Source organism: Oncorhynchus mykiss, chromosome 9 (assembly GCF_057628025.1).
Source record: "Oncorhynchus mykiss isolate SJ-2025 chromosome 9, ASM5762802v1, whole genome shotgun sequence".
Taxonomy (NCBI): domain Eukaryota; kingdom Metazoa; phylum Chordata; class Actinopteri; order Salmoniformes; family Salmonidae; genus Oncorhynchus; species Oncorhynchus mykiss.
In genome coordinates this window covers 69,486,811-69,499,122 of record NC_143030.1, presented here as the reverse complement: position 1 = coordinate 69,499,122, position 12,312 = coordinate 69,486,811, and the positions used below count along the sequence as shown (strand labels likewise).

General features: G+C 42.6%; 1 protein-coding gene across 4 annotated transcripts; it reads right to left on the bottom strand.

The window, feature by feature from the left end:
* Positions 1 to 304: 304 nt before the first annotated feature.
* LOC110516183 (uncharacterized) lies at positions 305 to 10,157 on the bottom strand. Of its 4 annotated transcripts, none has more exons than XM_036988671.2 (7): positions 10,028 to 10,126; positions 8,391 to 8,557; positions 7,595 to 7,828; positions 7,165 to 7,305; positions 6,914 to 7,043; positions 6,576 to 6,694; positions 305 to 3,148 (listed from the first exon to the last, which is right to left on the bottom strand). In XM_036988671.2, the coding sequence occupies exons 2-7, from the start codon at positions 8,433 to 8,435 to the stop codon at positions 2,963 to 2,965; spliced, it is 855 nt and encodes a 284-aa protein (XP_036844566.1). In that variant the 5' UTR covers positions 8,436 to 8,557; positions 10,028 to 10,126; the 3' UTR covers positions 305 to 2,962. The 4 variants fall into 4 exon arrangements, with proteins under 4 accessions (XP_036844566.1, XP_036844567.1, XP_036844568.1 ...); XM_036988672.2 differs by having other exon boundaries at positions 6,914 to 7,040; XM_036988673.2 differs by lacking the exon at positions 8,391 to 8,557 and having other exon boundaries at positions 10,028 to 10,157.
* Positions 10,158 to 12,312: the final 2,155 nt, after the last annotated feature.

Below are 12,312 nucleotides of genomic sequence, written 5' to 3'. Positions count from 1 at the left end.
CTAGGCCATCTAAGGTCGCTTCACTCTCTTTCTTCCCAAACCATCTCTGAACAAATGTACTGCTCTAATGCTATCAGTACGAGATAATATTGAGAATAGTATCAACACCTGCCTGCTGCTGTTAGGTCACGATCATAGATGTAATGACCAGGGATATAGGCTCCTCTAGTGGTGTATAGCAGGTCTTGCAGCTATGCAATATAGTTGGCTTCCAATTCAGTTGAACCCGTGTGCCATCTCCTGGAAAGATGGGTGAAACTACATCTCCCTTAGTCCTTTTAGAAAGCCAGAACAGTACCACATGTTTAAAAACTTTAAAAAGAGAAACACCTTTATTTAAGCTTGATGCCCTAGTTTTCCATTCACTACAGTATGTCTTACCGGGTCAAAAATAGACTTCCATTTGCCTGTGATGGGGACTAGAATCATGACAATAACAAAGTTATTATTTTAAAAACAAAACCTAATTTGACCAAAAAAACATTTTTACTGTCTTTACCAAAAACAAGATCACTTCATTTAACTTAGGGGATCACAAATGCATGCAAAACTACCAGTAATAAAAAAGTTAATGGACTAATCATAACAGCTACACTAGACAGGCACTAGTGGCAGTTCTGCCTCTACTCCTAATTTAAATGACATTTTAAAATATATATTAAAATAAATTTAGCAGTAGAAAACTGACTGCCATAAAACTCCTTTGACACAACAGTCTGACAGTGATGCAATAGTAACTACTGGTCCTCTATAAAACCCTGACCTCTATACAGATAACTGTTGTTTCTCCTATATTTCAGGCTTCCTCCCTCCAGTGTTTATAGATACAGAATGTCATCATGATAGCCTTGTCCCAGATCTGTTGGTGCTGTATATCCCAGTCCCACGGTCGATGATATGACAATGACCGACTCAGTGGCCTTGTGATTAGAGTGTCCGCCCTGAGATTGGAAGGTCGATCCTCAGCAGAGTCATACCAAAGACTGTAAAAATGGGACCTGGTGCGTCCCCGCTTGGCACTCAGCATCAAGGAGATAGATTAGGGGTAAGGGTCTGCGATAGACTAGCGTCCTGTCCAGGAGGTGTACTTGTATATCAAGCTGCCTCACGCTACAGATGAGTAATGTACCCAGATGCACCTATGAGCTGTTCCAGCTTGCAGAAGTCAACACTTGTGCAAGTCTACTTACAGGAGTTGGCAAACCAGTACAAACTGATCGGGGACCAGGCTACCATAAGGGAGCTTGAGACACTCCAATAAAAATTTGAATGAAAAGTACCCCATGGAGTAGATATACTGAATTCCAAACCTACTGCCTAGCCATGCCTGTAGATCTGAACACAGAAAGGTGGAAGCAATAGCTATTACCATACTGGTTATATTTATCTAATGCTCTCAGGAGTGCCTAGGCTGTAGGTGTCCTTTTGGATCAGAAATGGTCATCTTCACTGAAGATGCCAGAGGTGAATAAACACAACATATTATAGAGGAAGTATTCATTCACAAACATGTTGTCAGAGAAGGTCAATGTTGAGAGGTCAACCATCCTGCTTCACCTGCTGCTTATGATGACCCCTTCTTTAAAAAAAAAAAAAAATCAGACATATGAAATATGACAAGCTGGATCAACGCACTCAGGACATTTGATAACAAGGAATTAAAATAACACAAGAGTTAGGAAAGACAGACTCCCCAGAGTGAATGAATATAGAATAGGCCTACATACACAGTCCTGAACATTCACTGACAAGACTATAGGTCACTAACATAGAAATAGAATAATAGAATGGACATTAGTAATTATATTTCTATGGTCACTATGCCCAAACGGTAGCTATGAGAGGTTCTAGAGTTAAACAACATATGGACAGTGTATCAAATGGCAAAGTGACATATATTTAGACAGCATTGAATCAAACCCATAACAAGGACTGGATGGATGTGTGGGGGACACAACAGAGAACAAGAAATGTGCCATGAACTCCCTAATGGTCTCTACATGAAGGTTGGATCAGCTATTAGTTGGTCTATTAGTTGATGACCATTCCCTAACAAGGTAGACCAGGAGCTAGCGAGCTACAAGCAGTAGCAACAGAACCAACTTTGAATGAATCTGAGCGGTTCAAGACCACAAGGATGCATGTTCACCGTTGTCCTTAAAATAACTTAAATGTCCATAGTATGACCTGGTTGGCCAACGAACACTGAGGCTGCTTGTGGAAGAAGAAGAGTGTCCTAGGTTACTGATCAGTATTCTGCCCTACCAAGCAAAAACGCAGTAACTGCTCATTTGGTCAAAAATGAGTTAATGTCATTTTTTGCTACATTAAATACATGCTTAATCGTGTGGACAAGTATCCTGCCTCTATTGTATTGTATTTTGGAGAAAATGGGGGTCATGTTAGCAGTAACTGCATAAAGTTACTGTGAAACCAAGGTAAATAAAAGTCATATTTATCAGTTCCACACTATGAGCAGTTACTGCCTTTATGCTTGGTAGGGCAGAATTTCCCAATAGTGAGCTTCCACAAACACTCAATGGTAAAAAATCTAAGCCAGGGGAGCATATTGGTTTGACCAAGCCAACCTTACATTGAGTGTCCATGGATCATTCACAGTCCAAAAAATACTAGTCCAATTAAGGCTACAACATATCAGTTTGTGAATTCATTATTGCCATAGTAATATGACAGCTTGCCCAAACCCCTCCCACCCTAGGTCTTGTACCATGTACGTAACGATACAAAAATTAGAATAAAATGAGTAGAAAATTATTCACTATCCCATCAACAGGATATGAGCTCAGTGTTGAGAACAGCATAAGGTTTGGTGTCTTTGTCTTAGCCAGGTTTATCTGGGCTGAGGGACAACGCAGTACTGGTCTGCTCCAGTATGTGGCATCATTGAGCTGAGGACGGCTGACTGTGTTAGATGGGGGGGGTTTCTCCGAGGGGTCAGAGGTTAGACAGCCAGACGGCTGTTCTGCTGCTGTAGGGGGCTCCAGGTGGCCGTGTGCCCAGGTGCATCCTGGGAGTAGGCTCCTCCTCTGCTCTCACAGGAGAATGACTGGTTCTCCTCCTTGGGAAGGCTGGTCCTCGCTCCACACAGACGCCGGTGACGTAGCAGACGGTCCGTCCGTGAGAAGTTCTGAAACGAGGGTAGAGGGAGAGAAAACTCATAACCACAAATGACGGGAGTCTGTAATGTAACCTATTGACTCCAACCCTGAATCATGTTCAACAGGAAAACACTGTGGAGTGCTGCAGATAGAAATGTGATGAATAGAGCCGACATGATTCCTTATTCTACAAATCAAAACTATTTCTATGTGTCAAGTGCCGAATACAAGGGTGTAAACTGAACTGTGAAATGCTTGCTTTCGAGCCCGCCCCAACAATGGAGAGTTAAAAATGTTTCATGAAAAGAAAAATTGTAACAAGAGGAATGAAATACACAAGAATGGAGCTATTTACAGGGAGTACCAGATCAATGTGCAGGTGTACACGGTATCTGAGATACAGTAGATAGTGCATTCGGAAAGTATTCAGACCCCTTGACCTTTTCCAAATGTTGTTACGTTACAGATTTATTGTAAAAATAGGTTAAATACATTTTTTCCCTCATTAATCTACACACAATACCCCATAATAACAAAGCAGAAAAAGGTTTTTGCAAATTTATAAAATAAAAAAAACAGGAATACCTTATCTACATAAGTATTCAGACTCTTTGCTACGAGACTCAAAATTGAGCTCAGGTGCATCCCGTTTCCATTAATCATCCTTGAGATGTTTCTACAAATTGATTGGCGTCCACCTGTGGAAATTCAATTAATTGGACATGATTTGGAAAGGCACACACCTGTCTATATAAGGTCCCACAGTTGACAGTGCATGTCAGAGGAAAAACAAAGCCATGATGTCAAAGACATTGTCCGTAGAGCTCCGAAACAGGACTGTCGAGGAACAGATCTAGGGAAGGGTACCAAAACATTTATGCAGCATTGAAGGTCCCCAAGAACACAGTGGCCACCATCACTCTTAAAAGGAAGAAGTTTGAAACCACCAAGACTCTTCTTGGAGCTGGCCGCCCGGCCAAACTGGTCAGGGAGGTGACCAAGAACCCAATAGTCACTCTGACAGAGCCCCAGAGTTCCTATGTGAAGATGGGAGAACCTTCCAGAAGGACAACCATCTCTGCAGCACTCCACCAATCAGGCCTTTATGGTAGTGGCCAGACAGAAGCCACTCCTCAGTAAAAGGCACATGACAGCCTGCTTGATGTTTGCCAAAAGGCACCTAAAGGACTCTCAGACCATGAGAAACAAGATTCTCTGGCCTGGTGAAACCAAGATTGAACTCTTTGGCCTGAAAGCAAAGCATCATGTCTGGAGGAAACCTAGCAACAATCTTACGGTGAAGCATGGTGGTGGCAGCATCATGTCTGGAGGAAACCTAGCAACAATCTTATGGTGAAGCATGGTGGTGGCAGCATCATGCATTGGGGATGTTTTTCAGCGACAGGGACTGGGAGACTATTCAGGATCAAGGCAAAGATGAACAGAGGAAAGTACAGAGAGAACCTTGATGAAAACCTGCTCCAGAGTGCTCAGATCCTCACTGGGGCGAAGGTTCACCTTCCAACAGGACAACGACCCTAAGCACACAACCAAGACAACGCAGGAGTGGCTTCGGGACAAGTCTCTGAATGTCAGCCAGAGCCCGGACTTGAACATCTCTGGAGAGACCTGAAAATAGCTATGCAGCGACACTCCCCATCCAACCTGACAGCTTGAGAGAATCTGTAGAGAATGGAGAAATTCCCCAAATACAAGTGTGCCAAGCTTGTAGCATCATACCCAAGACGACTTGACGCTGTAATCACTGCCAAAGGTGCTTTACTGAGTAAAAGGTCTGAATACTTAAGTAAACGTGATATTTACATGTTTTATTTTGAATAAATTAGCAACAATTTCTAAATACCTGTTTTTTCTTTGTCATTATGGGGTATTGTGTGTAGATTGAGGGGAAAAAACAAATGAATCCATTTTAAATAAAGGTTAAAAAAATAATAATTAAATGCACATGAAGGCAGGGTAAGTGACTAGGTACCAGGATAGATAATATTAAGAGTAAAAAAAAGAACCGAGTGGTAGCAGCAAAATAAAAGTATAAGTGTGTGTGTATGTAGTGAATGTGTGTGGGTTTTGTGTGAGTGTGGGTATAGTATTGTGAGTGTGTGTGTGTGTATAGAGTCAGTGCAATATAGTTCGGGTAAACATTAATAAACTATTTAGCAGTCTTATGGCTTGAGGGTAGAAGTTGTCTCGGAGCCTGTAGGTCCGAGAGCCGATGCTCTGGTAGGGAGCTAGGCCCCACCTTCTGTAGCGCATTGCGGTCGAGAGTGGTGCATTTGCCATACCAAGCGGTGACGCAGCCAGTCAAGATGCTCTTGATGGTGCAGCTGTAAAGCTTTGAGGATCCGATGGCCCATGCCAAATCTTTTCAGCCTCCTGAGGGGCAAGAGGCGCTGTCGTGTCCTCTTCACGATGGTGCGGGTGTGGACCATGTTAAGTCTTTAGTGATGTGGACACCAAAGAAAATAAAGTTCTTGACCCACTCCACTAGAGACCTATCAATGTGGATGGAGGCGTGCTCTCCCCTCTTTAGTCCACGATCAGATCCTTGGTCTTACTGACATTGAGGTAGAGGTTGTTGTCATGGTGCCACACTGCCAACTCTCTGACCTCCTCCCTCTGTGATCAGGCCTACCACCGTCAGCAAACTTGATGATGGTGTTGGAGTCATGAGCGGCCACGCAATCGTGGGTGAACAAGGAGTACAGGAGGGGACTAAGCACACACCCTAGAGGGGCCCCTATGTTGAGGGTCAGCATGGCAGATGTGTTGTTGCCTACCCTCACCACCTGGAGGCAGCCCGTTAGGAAGTCTAAGACCCAGTTACAGATGGAGATGTTCAATCCCAGCTGGGAGAGGGCAGTGTGAAGTGCAGTTGAGATTGCTTCAAAAGATCTATTTAGCATCATCTGTGTTTCTGTTGGGGAGGTAAGCAAATTGGAGTGGCTTCAGGGTGTCTGGAACGATGGCGCTGATGTGTCATGACCAGCCTTTCAAAGCACTTCATATTTACAGATGTGAGTGCTGCGGGGAGGTACTCATTTAGACAGGTTACCTTGGAGTTTTTGTTAACATGTTCAATGGGGGTCAGCTTAAAACATGTTGGGATTACACTTCAGAAAGGTATGTTGGTTCTACATAACATTTTTATTTGAACATTCCAAAACATTGTATCCTGTCATGCTGATACCAGGTGTGTGTGTTAGGAATGGGATAGTGTGTGCCCCAGGTGTGTGTGTGTGTGTATTAGGAATCGGGTAGTGTGTGTACCAGGTGTGTGTGTGTGTTAGGAATGGGGCAGTGTGTGTACCAGGTGAGTGTGTGCGTTAGGAATGGGGTAGTGTGTGTACCAGGTGTGTGTGTGTGTGTTAGGAATGGGGTAGTGTGTGTGTGTACCAGGTGTGTGTGTGCACAGTGTGCAGTGCAGATCTCTCTTACTTGATTGCAGCGATCACACTGGTAGGGCTTCTCTCCACTGTGAACTCTCTTGTGTCTGTCCAGATGATATCGCTGAATAAACCGCATGTCACACACGTCACATGCAAACGGCTTCTCTCCTAAACAACACAAAAACACTGTTCAAAACATAATGGTATGGATGACTTTGATGGATATTTTACTTAACAAAAATACAACATTGGTTTTTGGTTGTGAGTGAGAGTCGTGCATATGTCTCTACTATGTGATTGTTTTTCAGATGAATGTTATAACTGTTGCCACATTACATTTGCTGAGTATTCCTGAGCAAGGAAGTGGAAAGGGATAGTGATTTCAACCTGTATGAGTGAGGATGTGCCTCTTCAGGTGGTAGCTACTTCGGAATGCTCCATAGCAGTGCTCACAAATGAAGTTCTTCTGTACTAGTGAATCATGATCATCATCACCGTTAATATCCATCTCCACCTGCTGAGAAACCCAATGAGTGTTCAGAAGAGTACAACTTCTCATATTACACACACAAACACTACTGTCCTATAAGTGTATCCAACATTGTATATTTCATTTCCCCATCGCACACACTACTTACCTCCACTTTCTCTCTCAGTTTGTTGGGTGTTCCTGATTTTCTGTGCTTCTTCTTTGTCGATTGCATATTCTGGCTGGCCTGCATATCTTTCTCATCCAGCAGCCTGGGTGTGTGAAATGAGTGTCCATCTTTTCTGATTAACTATCGAGGAGAAAAAGGGGGGAAATAAATGAATAAAAAATGGGGGGAGGGGGGTGTTGTTGGTATTTTAAGTCTATAACATGATCACCAAAATAGAGCTACGGCTTAGATATTAATTATATGTTTTAGATTGCTGATAGATTTACAATAATTACATAAACATAATTTCTGATTAATTGCCAAATGTAAACAACAACAGTGTTGTTTTTCCATGCCAATGAACACAGAAGAACTTGTGTGTAGACTACATCCTATGGGCCTATAACATTAGTGTGTCTCTGTTTCTCACCAGGGGTGGGCAGCTGACTCCCGAGGGCAGGACCATGTGGCTGTGGTGGGCCTGGTGGTTGTTGTGGTGGCCGTGGTGAGCCTCGTGAGACTGGTGCTGGTGGCTTTCAGGGTTGTTGTTGTCTCTCTGACCCTGGCCGTGCTGTGAGGTCAACTTCTTCTGACTGCCGGACATGTTGTTGGCCTGCATCAGTGCGATGCTGGACAGCACCGTCTCACAGCCCAGCAACCCAGCCTACAGGAACAACACAAACAGCAGTTCAGTTGGAGCATAGAATGGTGGCCTAGGAGGGTCATCAACCCAGCCCGCAAGAACAACACAAACAGCAGGTCAGTTGGAGCGTAGAATGGTGGCCTAGGAGGGTCATCAACCCAGCCTGCAGGAACAACACAAACAGCAGGTCAGTTGGAGCGTAAAATGGTGGCCTAGGAGGGTCATCAACCCAGCCTGCAGGAACAACACAAACAGCAGGTCAGTTGGAGCGTAGTATGGTGGCCTAGGAGGGTCATCAACCCAGCCTGCAGGAACAACACAGGACAAAACACACAGAATCTCAGAGTCAGCATCAAGGTCCATGCCAGGGCTAGGGCCGCAGTCCCACGCATAAAGGCCCAACACACAAGGCAAAAATCCTGCGGGGACTGTGGATGGTCATTCACTGACTGTTCTCTGTTCTTTTTTTTGCCTGGTGTGTCAGGCTTCTAAGGGAAAACTGTGAGGAAGAGGGAACAGAGACAATAAACAAGAGACTAAATAAATAGAAACAAAACAACGATGAAAGGAGAATTCAACTGACCCATTTCATGTGGTCTCGAACGGAGTTGTTGGGATGGTGTGTCATCGCCGGTGCGTGGTTTGAATGCGTGTGTGTGTTTGGGGGTAAAGGGGTGCGTCAAGGGGGGTCACTCAGGATGAGGGGTGTGAGAAGAGACCACACTCACCCAAATAATCAGGGGCCAAGGCCTGGAAATAGAGGGTTATTGTGAGGCCAAAATGATTGTATTTTGTTTATTTTTATTTGGACTATGACTACTGGTATTTATATTCAGGCCTATATATACTAGTTACAGTGCAAGTTGGATTAATCATCAAGGGTGCTTTTATACATTTGGCTTTATCAACTCAACAAAGGAAGTTTATATCAGGCTTGGAGAAAGCAGCCACGATTGTTTGGTGTATGCCACCTCTTCCCATGGAAAACATAAAACATTGTTGCAATGAAGACAGAAATAAAGCTAGACAAGGACAAACAGTTTTTAAAATGATCTTGTAGTTCATGAGGATGATCTGAGAAGGGGTGATGATTCATGTATGTGCAAGTTACTCAAGAGAACATTCAATATTGACCAAAGTATAATGCTAACAATATATCACATTTTTGGAGTCAAGTACAAAAACAAACAAGAAAGCCTAATTTAGCCTAGCCACACAGTTGATCATCTTCTATGTAAGTACTCTGGTCTTCATGCAAAGGGCCAGCTAAAGCTGCCTGGAAGTGAGGGTCTACCTAGCTAGCTAGCTAGCTTGTTAACGCTGCCTGGAAGTGAGGGTCTACCTAGCTAGCTAGCTTGTTAAAGCTGCCTGGAAGTGAGGGTCTCCCTAGCTAGCTTGTTAAAGCTGCCTGGAAGTGAGGGTCTACTTAGCTAGCTAGCTTGTTAAAGCTGCCTGGAAGTGAGGGTCTACTTAGCTAGCTAGCTTGTTAAAGCTGCCTGGAAGTGAGGGTCTACTTAGCTAGCTAGCTTGTTAAAGCTGCCTGGAAGTGAGGGTCTACTTAGCTAGCTAGCTTGTTAAAGCTGCCTGGAAGTGAGGGTCTACCTAGCTTGTTAAAGCTGCCTGTAAGTGAGGGTCTACCAAGCTAGTTAGCTTGTTAAAGCTCACACCCACAGCACAATGATAATGCAGTATGGGTCAAATGCATTGGATAGATAACCTATGTTTTGATATTGCAATACATAAAGGCCTGTAAAAAAAGCAGTAGTATTCAGTGCTCTAATTAGCTACAATAATGTCTGAATACTGAGAGAGAAAATATTTGCCAGCTCAACGTTAGCTAGTTACCTAATAAGCTAGCTAGCCATCTATCTAGCTAGCTAACTAGACATCACAGTCTGCCTGAGTTTTCGAGGCCAAATACCAAGACATGGGTAAGATGAGTGAAAATATTGTTCCGCTAAATATTTTGTGAATAATCGATCATGAAGTAACGTCTGAGTAAAGCAAGGGTCTGCTTAGGTGAAGCTAGTCAAGAAGAAGACTCACTGGTTGAGTCCCCACCCACACAGATAACACAACAACAGGCAGGGCGTGCGGGTTGAGCAAACTACACATTGTTAAAACTCTAATTTGCCTTACAATTCTGGGAAATAACTTAATCATATGCATTGTTAACTCTATGGTGGCTTTGTTGGGAAGTACATTTTAGAATTGGTTTACCTTAAGATTTTGTTGAGTTTTGCAGATTAATGTTTCTTGTCGGAGTTCCAATTTTTCTCAATTTACAAACACAGGAAACGCTACCGGAAGGGTTCACCCGTAGAGCGCGTCCACGTGATTTGAGAACAACGCCGCATAATGTCGGCCATGTTGGTAAGGGAAAGATAATGGGTAGTTTCACATATGGAACAATGACTCCGATATTTCCCCGGATGTATAAATATGAAGCATCCTGTTTTACACTCCACCAAATATGGTGATAGAAAGGAAGCCCAGTGGCCAGCCGACGTTCTTCTAATTTCTCATCGATTAAGCATTTGAATACAGTTTTCTATTTCCAAAATTAAAATATGTTACGAATAGAGTGGACTAAGTTTGGTAGACATTACTCTTTGCCAAAGTGTAAAACAATGGTGTTCTTAGGAAGGAGTGAAACGACGAATTGAGATATTGCACAAGCGCACTTTACGGAATAGGCGTTCCCTAACGTAAATATGCAAATAATGCTAGAAAGCGCCAATAGGATCTCGCTAGCTTGTTCTGGGTTCTGCCCACCTCCTTGCCTGTTCTGCCCACTATGATTTATTTTCTTCCCATTGGCAACGATAGGCTCTAGTCTATCTTGAGTTAGTTATAAAAAAATATTTGGTAATTCTCCCATGAGTTCCATTTTTTTCAGTTCCAGACATTATTATGGCCCCGTCCTCCCCAATTAAGGTGCCACATAAAAACATTACTGTCATCACAGTAAACTACTTCATACACCAACCTTTGACAATCGTTTTGATAATCTGGACTGTTCTGCTTTCCCAGCAAGCTGAACCAGAAACACACAGTCACAAACTCAGGCTGTTCAATGGGAGAGCAGAAGACCTTGGTGAGATGAAAATGGGAAAATAAAAACCTTCTGTAGTGTGTACATTACTACCAATAAAATCTCACCTTCTCTATGAGTTGAAATCACTCATGTTTCTTCATCTCCTCTACCAGAAACCTAAGGGACAGACAGGGACAAATGATTAATTCCATTCCATTTAAAAAACATCTTTCATTGACATAGGTTTTATCAAAATCTTCAAATTAGAGATCTGAGATAAGGAGTCAACTTATTTAGAATTACAGCCATGGGGGTTGTACCAATTATTTACTGTATATTTACACTAGATAACAGACAGGTGGTGCTGTTTTAAAACCTCAACGCCTCCATCTTGGCATTATTGTAAAAATATATGTTTTGGAAGCTATAGAAATGCATTTATTAACGTCTACATTGGTTTTGCCGCATTTATTATATTACAGACAAAATTGTATTACGTGAGCTAAACATAAAAAATTTAAAAATATATAAGAACATTTAAAAAAATATTGAATGTTTCTGTCCCCATTGCAACAAAAATATAGTTAAATACATGTAATGTTGTATTTAATTGAAATACTAAATAATTTCATTCATTCCTATGAAGGACTGCTCCTTCTGGGGAGTGCCAAAATGGGACAGTGGCTTCAAAGCCTCTAATTGGTAAATACATAGCATCAGCAATCCAGGGTTTGTATTCATCATTGGGTTGTACCCAATACCCATGAATACACCTATAGGCTATCTGATTGTACCGTGTATGGGCGAAAGCCCTGTCTACACGCTCTGCCAAGCCATGTGAGCCCACAGCTTTCCACATCAACCACAGCTTCAGATAGTCGATCACTGTATTAACTTGTCCCCTGTATCCAGACTCATGTCATATAGCTTATCCTGCTGGAACAGGTATGTCGCGTTCGTGCTGTAGCAAGGCTTCAACAGGTTCTGTGGAAAAGGGGAAGACATGAAGAGATTCTGAGGTTTCGCTCAAGAATGACGACAAATAACAACATTTTTTTATTCGAAGAAAGACCCCAGAAGGGACAGTAGAAATATGTAAAAAGGATCAGTGGTGTGAAGCACTACTTAGGTCGTTTTTTTGGGTTCCTGTACTTTGCTATTTATATTTTTGACAACTTATATGTTTACTTCACTACAGTCCTAAAGAAATAAATGCCCTTTTTACTCCATACATTTCCCCTGACACCCAAAAGTTCTTGTTGCTTAGCAGGACAGGAAAATGGTTCAATTCACGAACAAGTATCAATATAACATCCCTGGTCATCCCTAATGCCTCTGATCTGGTGGACTCAGTAAGCATGCATGCTTCATTTGTAAATGATGTCTGAATGTTGGAATGTGCCCCCTGGCTATCCAAAAAAGAAAAGAAAATGGTGCCATCTGGTTTGCTTAATATAAGGAATTTGAA